Source organism: Teleopsis dalmanni, chromosome 1, assembly GCF_002237135.1.
Source record: "Teleopsis dalmanni isolate 2A chromosome 1, ASM223713v2, whole genome shotgun sequence".
Lineage (NCBI taxonomy): Eukaryota > Metazoa > Arthropoda > Insecta > Diptera > Diopsidae > Teleopsis > Teleopsis dalmanni.
Window position 1 is genome coordinate 170408674 of NC_051846.1, and position 10400 is coordinate 170419073.

Below are 10400 nucleotides of genomic sequence, written 5' to 3' on the forward strand. Positions count from 1 at the left end.
AGAGAATACCCTGTATACTTAAATATACTCATATGTTCTGCTATCTTCATTAAGTGGTTACTGTGATAAACTTACTGGCATTTGTAAGAAGTTTTCAACTTGTAAATGTCACTTCTTACAATGATATTATTACGAGTACGTAGTAATATATCATACAAAAGAAGCCATAATTGTTTTATTAAAGCCATTTGGAATGGTTTATAAACTGCTATTTTAAAAACTCTATAAAATTTCATTATTCAGTAAAGTTTTTATTTTCGATTAATTAAATACATTTTTGTCTTATGAGAAGAAATATTGTTCCAACAAAAAATAGAATATATTATTCAGAGTAAAAAAGGCTACTTTAATTCTAATTTCTTGGATTCTTTAATAAATCTAAGAATAAATGAAGAGGATTGCTTGTACTATAGCCCAACAAACTCAATCACATTCTTGCAGATGATTGGCAATAACAAACGAAAAGCTTTATGTGTTCTATAACCTGAAGAAATGATTGATATGTTATATCTGTGATGGTACCCAAAGTGGCCACATAGTGTTACCCGTGTTTTACCCTGTCATAATTCCTATACGTACTCTTAGTCGTTTTTCCTTTATTGCAAAAAAAATTTCACTGGTTTATAAACAAATTCATTCATGAAGCTTTCCGTTACTTTGTAAGTTTTATTTCAGACCTCTTTATTTGGGCATAAAGGCCCAACAAAGAAATATTCAAGCAGCATATTACAACACAATCTGTGAAATTATTATGTGTTAATATGATAATTGTAGAAATTATACTGTAGAAATTTTAGTGATATAGTAAACTAAACTTGCATTGTTCAGCAAAACAATCTGGCAACATCCCAAAGTGAAACTAGTTTTTCTTAAAAACTTCATATGCACCTTTACAGGGATGAATTATTGCTTCGCTCGTTTTTTGACTTAGATTGTTCAGATAATAAAACTCATTCTTCTCTATTATCCTCTGGTAACATTATTTAAGTAATTTTCGTAAGTCTTCATAATGTCTCTAACCAAAGCCACGAACCAAAGACGAATATGTAGTAGAATGAACTTACTCATACCTTTTAGTATGAAATGTGCTGAATATGAGAAGTATAAAATTCGATAAGATGACTGAATTCATAATTTAACTAGTGATAGGTATTTGATTTGTTGAGTTGCTTGAATTCAATTCGATTTGACATATTGTCAATATAAAGTTTTCAAGAATGCAATCGAAAATTATAAATAACGATTAATATAACACCAATACTGTCTTATCAAGACGTTAAAATATATATAAAGATAAGTGTTAGAAACTTAAGAAACTTTACTCCTATGAAAGACCCATATGGAGACATACACTATTTGCTTATTCCCAAATTCAATTAAGATTATAACTAATACGGTTGCACTTTGTTGTACGACGTACCTATCAAGTAAATACCCTATTGTACTTATTTCATCAAATAGTATTCTTGTTTTACAAGTCACGGTCTTACGCTACCATATCTCTTGCGAATTTTACTCTACTACTTTTAGTCAGAATTTTGCCAAGTCACCCATAGAACTCATGAGAGTTCTGTATTTATTTGCAGAACTCTCATGAGTTACATCTTGTTCTGAGCCACCAAATGCCTTTTTGTAATTTTTACGTATCTATTTCTAAAGTACTCCCTAAACATTTACAAATATCTCAATATTTTTTATCTCATTTTTAGCTTATATTCTCTTTTTATATATATATGAAAATATATATATAATTAAATCATTACATGAATTTTTAAGTTTTTCTGAATATTTTAAATTTAGAGTTGATCCTGTAAAGTGGTTTACAGGAATGCACAATCCACCTTCATCGGCGTTGTTTGCTTGCACGCTTGCAGGCATTTTTATTTTTATATCTTCTAATAAAAATTTTATTATTCAAACCTCTCTTGCAGTTCTTTTGACATTCATCGCAAGAGCAATCACTCGATTCATCTTCAGAATCAGCACATCGAGTTATTGAATTCTTATCCACACTAACAGTGAATTCTCCATATGGTAAGGGGATACTTGTCTCTATAACGTATCGAAATTTATTGCACACATTTTTCTTCCTCCTCCTTACAATCTTCTTCTTAGGTGCTGTTACAGTTGCTTTGCAAGGTCCATCTTGTATTTCTACTTTGTTTTTTGGGTTTTCAGGTATAGAGGAATTATTAGATTTGTTATCAATATCCTTATCCTCCTCCCCCTTCTCCAAATCTCCACTAGTGTTGCGTTTATTACGTTTTCTACAAAGCTTCTTTTTCATTTGCGGCTGAAAAGGATGAACAGATTTATTAGAATGAGATGATCTTCTTTGTTTTATCCATCGATATTGTTGTTATATTTAATAATCTTATTTTTTGTATTTTACCTACCTTTTCACATATGGGAGTTGCCATTTCATGCTCCTGCGGCAATTTTCCATTGATCTCTGGCAGAACAGAATCAATGGCGACATCACTTCCCCCATTTGAATTTTTTTTTGTGTCGACTGTAGTGACTGTAACCACAGATTGCTGCATTTGCTCCTTCATGCGTCTTTCTCTTTCGATAGCTGCACGCTTTTGAGAAGGAGATGCTTTTAGGTCACTGTATATATTCTTCTTTATAATTCTCCTTGAAGATCCATAGTATTTAGCAGGTTCGCTACTTGCCTTTGAAAGTAAGAACTTCTTGTCTTGTGAATGAATATCGAGATTCTTTAATTCGTCTGAATATTTTGTTTGATCTGAAACTATAGGTACTGTTGTCGCAAGATTTATTGCTGGATTTTCAGCCATTTCAAAATAATGTAGGTTATTGGAAACAACTCTGCCACATTTACTGCAAAGCCTACCTTCGTCTGGCAGAGTATTGGTTCCAATATCATTGCAGGACTGCACTGATCCATATTGAGAGTAATCAAATCTTTTGGACATTACTAAATTTTGACAACTTTTTCGATTACCAAAATATGTAATCAACACAAATATAAAAAAATTTTTATATGACATATTTTTTTTTATTTCACCAAGACAGTTTTTTATTTAATTTCAAATAAAATAAAAACTACTAGATTGAACTTGAAGCAAATTCAGTCGTCGCCGAATATGCTTGAACGAAGTTATAAGCTTCTTAATCAATTACAAATGTAATGTAGTTCCCTGGTACCAATCAAGTACACATTTTTCTAATCAATATTTAAAAAATTTATTTATTTTAATTTCCTAATGCTTGCATTAATATTTTAGCTTCAATAGTTATTTCGCTGTACCAATATGCATAGCCTTAATTCAAAACAAGTTATTTGAAGAGGTATCCAGTAACACGTCTTTTTCGCAATCTTTATACTCCCACTTCACAAAGTTCTACACCGTTATTGTCACAAGGTTTATTTAGATTACTGTCGGTCACCGTTAGGTAGCTTCATCGTAGTAGCCTATCCACCGAAGGGAAGTGATTTAGAAATAAATTACCCATTGACAATGTAATCTAAAGATAATGTACTGCAAAAACACTGTCAAAACGAATTTACTGATGTATCACCCTTTAGCATAATCCTGAAAAAAGTCATTGCTTCAATATTGTGTTATGTATTATGTATGTTATGGGTTTAGTAAAAGTTAATGTAGAAAGTATTTTCCGTTTTTGTCGCTAAAAATTTTGACTGGTAATTTTACGACTGGTGAAGCAAAACTGACACACTAAATATCAACCACATGACAGTTTGAAATCATTTAAAATGTGCAAAGACACCCAATGAAATATTACAGTGTACGAGGGTCTAATGAAATAATATAATGTATCGGACAAATACAATATCACTTCTATATTACGTTTATTGATACTCAACAATCATAATAATTTATTTTTTTGTGTATTGTTTTCCCATTGTTTGCAGAAACAAAATTTTTTTGACATTAGGTTAATGCTCAGTTAGTCGGTACGTATCGTAAGAACTTAACTCAAAGCGAAATACTCTAGCAACCACCCCTGTGATTTTGAAAGGAACGAAATAAACAGAACTTCTTCGCAAGTTCTTGCATACGTACAGACTAAATGAGCCTTTTTTTTAGCCTTCTTTTTTTTTCTCAGTTCCTGCTCTCTCTTCCTCTTTCTATCTGTCTCTCTCTCACTCTCTCTCTATTTCGATATCACTCTCTCTATCTCGCTCTCTCTCTATTTCGATATCACTCTCTCTATCTCGCTCTCTCTCTCTCTCTCTCTCTGTCTCATTTCTTCTTATTTACTGTATTTATTTATTTATTTTACTACAATTTTTATTTAATTATTTTATTGCTCCTCCTATAATAATGTTTTTATTCTATTTCTATTTCTTCAACTCTCCCTCTATTACTCTCTCTCTCTCTCTCTCTCTCTCTCTCTCTTGGTCTCATTTCCTCTAATTTACTGTATTTATTTATTTATTTTAGTACAATCTATTTATTTTATTGCTCCTCCTATAATAATATTTCTATTCTATTTCTATTTCTTCAGCTTTTATACATTTATCATTAGTATTTTATTGCATTGTATGCGTCTAAATAAACACTAATTCACAATGATTTGATAACCTTAACGAAACATTTGTTGCGGCATATTTTCCTTAATAAATACTAATTTAGAAAGATTAGTTGGCTCATATGTGCCTAAATTAGTATTTAATTACAATGAGAAAATAACTATAATGAAATTAAATAAATACTAATTTAGAATAAGATAATGAATAATGATAATGAATAAGATAATGACATTTGTTGGCGAATATGTGCCTAAATTAATACTTAATTGCAATGAAAAAATAACTAAAATGAAACTAAATAAATCCTATGTTATGACAATGAGATGATGACCATAATGAAATAGTTGCAACGTTTAGGTCTATATTATTACTAATTATATTATAGCCATAAAAAACATTTGTTGCAAAACAGAATTAATAATATTCCTGCTTGAATATTTTAATTACTTTAAGACAAGATAGTTCGTACATGTTTACACTAGAACAGTTCCAATACATTGTGCTTATATTAACTTTAGAAGTCAATATTAAGTTTTGAATTTAAATACTTTGAATACCTCGAGTCGAATACCTCTATAGCTAGTGTCTTTTTATCTTCTAAGTATAATATTTTTGTTATATCTATGTTGTAAATAAAATTAAAATAAAATATTTATTATAAAAATATATTTTTGTCATAACTATGTCATTAATATGATAAATAATAAAAATAAGTATTTTTTGCACAGGACAACGATATAAATAAATATTGATATTTTATTGAAACCAAGAAACCAAAACACCAAACTAAAAATGAAACCCAATGAATATTTTTAAAAATAAAACTTGCAACGAAAAATTTTATAAAAGAACTTTAAAACCAGAAAATCAAAGCCAAGTAAAAATAAAATAAGAAAAAATCAGACTAAAATAAATAAAAGAGAAAATCAAATAAAATATACAAAAGCCGGCATTTAAATTAAATGAAAAGGACCAACAAAACAGGAAACTTTTATGCAATTTACAAAAGAATAAAAAGTAATAAAAGAGAATATAAATCTGATAAATAATACAATATATATACAAAAGAACGACTACAGAAATAAATTAACAACGGCAAAAGTCATGTTGTGTTTCAATTTAAAATTAGCCACAATATTTCGATCTTATCGCGAAGAAAACGTACGTGACCGCAGCCAGAGTTTATGCGCCCCACCGACAACGAGGCGGGCGCCGCCACACAAGGATATCGGTGCATTACGTGTACTGCAGAGGCGAGCCTCGAGTGTGATGTAAGTGCAAAAAGTGTTACGATGAGTGACTGCAAGCGCAATGCCTGATGGAAACAGAAATGCAATTAATAGTTTATAAATACACTTAAGTATTGTGCAATTTTAAATCCGACTAATTGTGCTGTAAATGACTGGTTAAGAGTAAAGGTCCTTCTCTTTACACACCCCATACATTGACTTTTCATTCATGTTCACCTAATGAAATATGCCTGACAAAGGCACAAAACTGTGTAATGGGCGTAAAGGCAAAAGGTGGCAGCAAGCAAATTAAAAACCTTACACAATTGAGATATTGCAACTGAAAACACTTATTAAAAAAAATTTATTTAAAAAAACTATAAAAAACCCAAAGAAGCTGGAGAAGGAAACCCCACACATACATGCACACACTCATGATTTTAGACAATAGACCACATAATTGTGACCAACAAAATGGAGTAAAATAAACACTGTTGTCCTAGTTTGTTTGCTCTTCCGCCTCAGTATATTTTGTGCTTTTGTTTATTTTAATAATTATTTGGTACGCCACAAAGTATGCAGCAATTTTCATTCATTTCCATTCTTTTGCTTATAATAATTAAAAATTAATTTCTACGCTCAGTTGGGGTTAAAAAATTGTTTTCAATTATTTCAAGAGAAAACAACAAAAAAAAATATACATTAATAAAACTTAAAATATAATTTTTTTATGCAGTTTAAAATATTTCCTTTCTTAGGGTTCTAATTATATGTTGACCTTTAATTATATGGTTTTACGTGTGCACTTTACTTGACGTTTATTTATTTGAATAAGTTTTCCCTGCAAAAATAAATAAAGCTCATTACTTACTGTGAAAATCACAATATGAAATGGAAAATAAGAGGAAATAAATTAATAAATTACAAATACAATACAAGGTTTTATATATTTATTTTATTTCACTGTTTAGTATAATAAGGGAAAAATCACATTTATGCATTTGCAGCAGTTGCATTTGAAATTCGTTATTGAAGTAATTATACCGAAGGGTTGGTTAAGAGCACTTCTAGTACTAGTCTTACTAAAACAACTACACTGCACGTGCACTCAAGTAGAAGGGCTTACTTATTAATAAAAATATCAAGTAATGCAAACTATTTTATATCTAAATATAGAATCAACCTTTCTCTTACATTTACAAATGGAAAACTGCTGAGATTCTATTACGAATAAATATTTTAATTAAAATTTTTGTGCTCTATGTGAGAAATTTCACCTTAAATAGAAAAGAAATATACCCCCTGAGGAAATTTTTAAATATATAAATATAATTTTCAATTGAATAAAGTTTTGGGTTGTACTTAGAGCTATTTTGGATACTCTCAAATATGTATAATCAGTAGTCAAGTGGTTTAGCAGCACTATTTACTAATAATTAACTAGAATTGGAAAAGTAACCCGGCTAAGTGCCATAGTGCTTTTTAGTGAACACTTAAGTACTAACATATATTACTAGTCGTGACTACCACTATCATTAGTACTTTTGTAATGATCATAGTATAGTTTCTACATTAAAAGAGTTTTAATTGACTGTAGTATGTTCTGTTGTATTCCGCAAACCCCTTGCACATATCTTTAGATAGAATAAATATTCTATGGACAAACAGCAACTTTCTGCTCAAAAAGTATCGGATTTTGTTGTTTGTTAACTACTCCTTAAGTAACAGACCTTTTACAAAAAAAATTTTTTTTTGTTATGTTGGTACACCCTTTCTTGACATATGGTACAAATTTGAGCGCCATCTGTCAATTAATTTCTTTACAGCAGCTGTTAATGTGAGACTACCTCAAGTGCATTTAGCGATTTTCACTATGAAAAATTCTTGTTGTACGCGATTTCTGACCAAACACGGCACCACTGTCATCGCTCAGGCACCATATTCGCCAGATCTGGATCCGTGCGAATTTTTCCTGTTCCCGAAACTCACTAAAACGCCCCTTCGTGGTAAGCGTTTTGAGTCGATTGAATCGGTAAAAGAGAATTCGCCGAAGGAACTAAAAGCCATACTTTCACGGGCCTATGAAAAGTATATGGAAGATTGGGTTAAGCGTTGGCATATGTATATCGCTTCAAAAGGAGCATATTTTGAAGGAGATAAAATAAATTTGGAATAAAATTTAAATTTGTGTCCTTTATTTACGAAATTCGAGTACTTTTTGAGCATAAAGTATATCATCAATTTCTACAAGTCATTCAACTGATTCAAGTTGATGCAACCAATGTAACAGATGCAAGACCATATAGATGTTTGATTAGCTCTATTTATCCTTACAACAGGCCCACAAAAAAAATTCTTGCATTAAATATGAGAAATATATGAACATATGGAACCATATACTTCCTTATTGCTGTCCTTCTCTCCTAGTGAAGCATAGGGTCTCTATAAAATCATAATGTATCACTCCATATTTTTGTAAGTAAGATTATGAATTTAAATGTGCCTTGCATAATTCACAAAAAAGGTGATCCGTAAACAGTGCAAACTATAGCGATATCAGTCTTTTGAATCATCGTTTTTCTGCAAACGTACTATATGAAAGGTAGAAACCAATCATCAATCAACTGATAAGTGTGGTTTCAAACCAGACAAATTTGAACCATTGACCAGAACACAAGAAAAACAAATAGGCACCTATCATCTATTTGTCGATTTCAAAGTCGCTTATGAGAGTATTACTAAAAACTCTTTTTATGCCACTATGTCTCAACTTGGTAGCCCTAGCAAAACTTATACAGCTATGTAAAATACCATTCATCAGTACTGCAAGCTTCTTTAGAATTAAAAAAACAACTCCGAGCCGTTTGATACTAAACTAGGTTTCAAACAAGGTGATTACTTGTCGTGTGACTACTTTAACCCTATGTTGGAAACAATTATCCGAGCAGAGCTGCTTTTATATACTGACAATAATCTGAACACCGGCGTCATTAGAGTGGCTTTTTTCAACTCAATAACAGAACCCACGTCACTGTTGACAACTATAATTTCGAAGTTACTTTGTTTATTTGAAAATCCACGTGAACACCAAAAATGAAGTCAGACTAGGGATTCAACGAAAAATCAGTTTTGTCGACAGATATTAATTTCAGCTAAGTAAGCAACTAAAAGCACTCTCTCGAGAAACACAAATCACGCCCTACCAATTTCTTATTATGCCTGTTTTAATATATGGCACAGAAGATAAACAATGACCAACAGTAATTCGATCGTATTAGAAGCATTCTAGTGAAAAAATTCTTCAGAAGATCTATGGTCTCTTGCACGTTAGCAAAGAGTAGCAAATTAGATTGAACCATGAGCTGTATAAGATATAAACCGACATTGACATAGTGAAGTGCATAAAAATTTAGGGGCTTCACTAGATTGGTCATGTCGTGCAAGTGGAAGTCAGTGCTTCGGGTTGAAAGGTGTTTGATACGGTACCCGCAGGTGCAGAACGCGATAGTTAACATCCGTATCTTCGGTAAAAAGATCAGGTGACCAACCATTTAAGAGCGTTCGGTTGTACCTACTGATGATAGCAAGCCACTGGTAGGGCTGGCTGGGTGCAGCTAGTGGACGGGACCAAAAACGACTCACGTCTGCAGTGACCAAATTAGTAAGTTAGTAAGAAAAAATATTGTCTTATATATTTCATAAAAAAATTGCTATCATTACTGATATGAACATACTACTTTTACAGAATCAGATAATAGTTAAAGATGTCTCTTATAATTATAAGAGGCATATATCAACTACTAGTATAGTTACAAAAAAAATTGTTTTGTTTTTTTATGTTTTTATTAAGAATTGATATTTATAAAATTAATTCCTTATTTTTTAAAAAAAATTATTACTCATATTTAGTTGTACTAAAATATATTGTAACTCAAAATTACGAGTTTAAAAATATTTCGTATCTAACCAAAATCAGTAATAAATATAATTTAAATTACGTGAATTTTGTTTCGTACTCAGGAAGGATATGTCACACATACCTCAATATTCCTGAACGTCTTTAAATTAAAGGACTAAAATTACAATAAGTAAGTGTGTGACGTATAGCAGTGATTATTCTTGTATATTCGAATATCAGATGCGGTTTATTTTATGCAAATCAACTTTTGCATTATGTAAAACACATATCAGTCAAACGCTGTTAGACGACATCCTTGATTGTATAAAAAATAATATATCACGCAGTCGTCAGACACGAAACGAATGTGAGCTTGAATATGTTCCAGAGATATCTGGCATATTTGTTGCAAATTGTGTAGAACGTAAATTCAATTTGAAATCATCTTAATTCTGTTCAATGTCAGATATTCGAAAATAATTGAAATATCTCTTCAATGCTACCAAAGAGACTTTAAAATATTACAAGAAATTTAATGGATTATACAAATGCCGTTGGAAAGATAAATAATTGTTTTAAAATTTAAAAAAGATTCATATATACTTCTGCACGAGTAATTTTATACTTTTAAAAATAAATGTGGAGATATTTTATACTTATATATATCACTTATAAATATCATAAACTTTTATATGGAGTTTTAGTTAATTAACGCTTGTGTGATTTGCAAGATATTTTTCTCTAATTTTAA

At 30.6% G+C, this 10400-nt stretch overlaps 1 protein-coding gene across 1 annotated transcript; it reads right to left on the reverse strand.

Moving 5' to 3' along the window:
- Window positions 1–1720: 1720 nt before the first annotated feature.
- Window positions 1721–3000, reverse strand: LOC119670097. Its single transcript, XM_038080214.1, has 2 exons — window positions 2397–3000; window positions 1721–2293 (listed from the first exon to the last, which is right to left on the reverse strand). Exons 1-2 carry the CDS (start codon window positions 2937–2939, stop codon window positions 1844–1846), a joined length of 993 nt encoding a protein of 330 aa, XP_037936142.1. The 5' UTR covers window positions 2940–3000; the 3' UTR covers window positions 1721–1843.
- Window positions 3001–10400: the final 7400 nt, after the last annotated feature.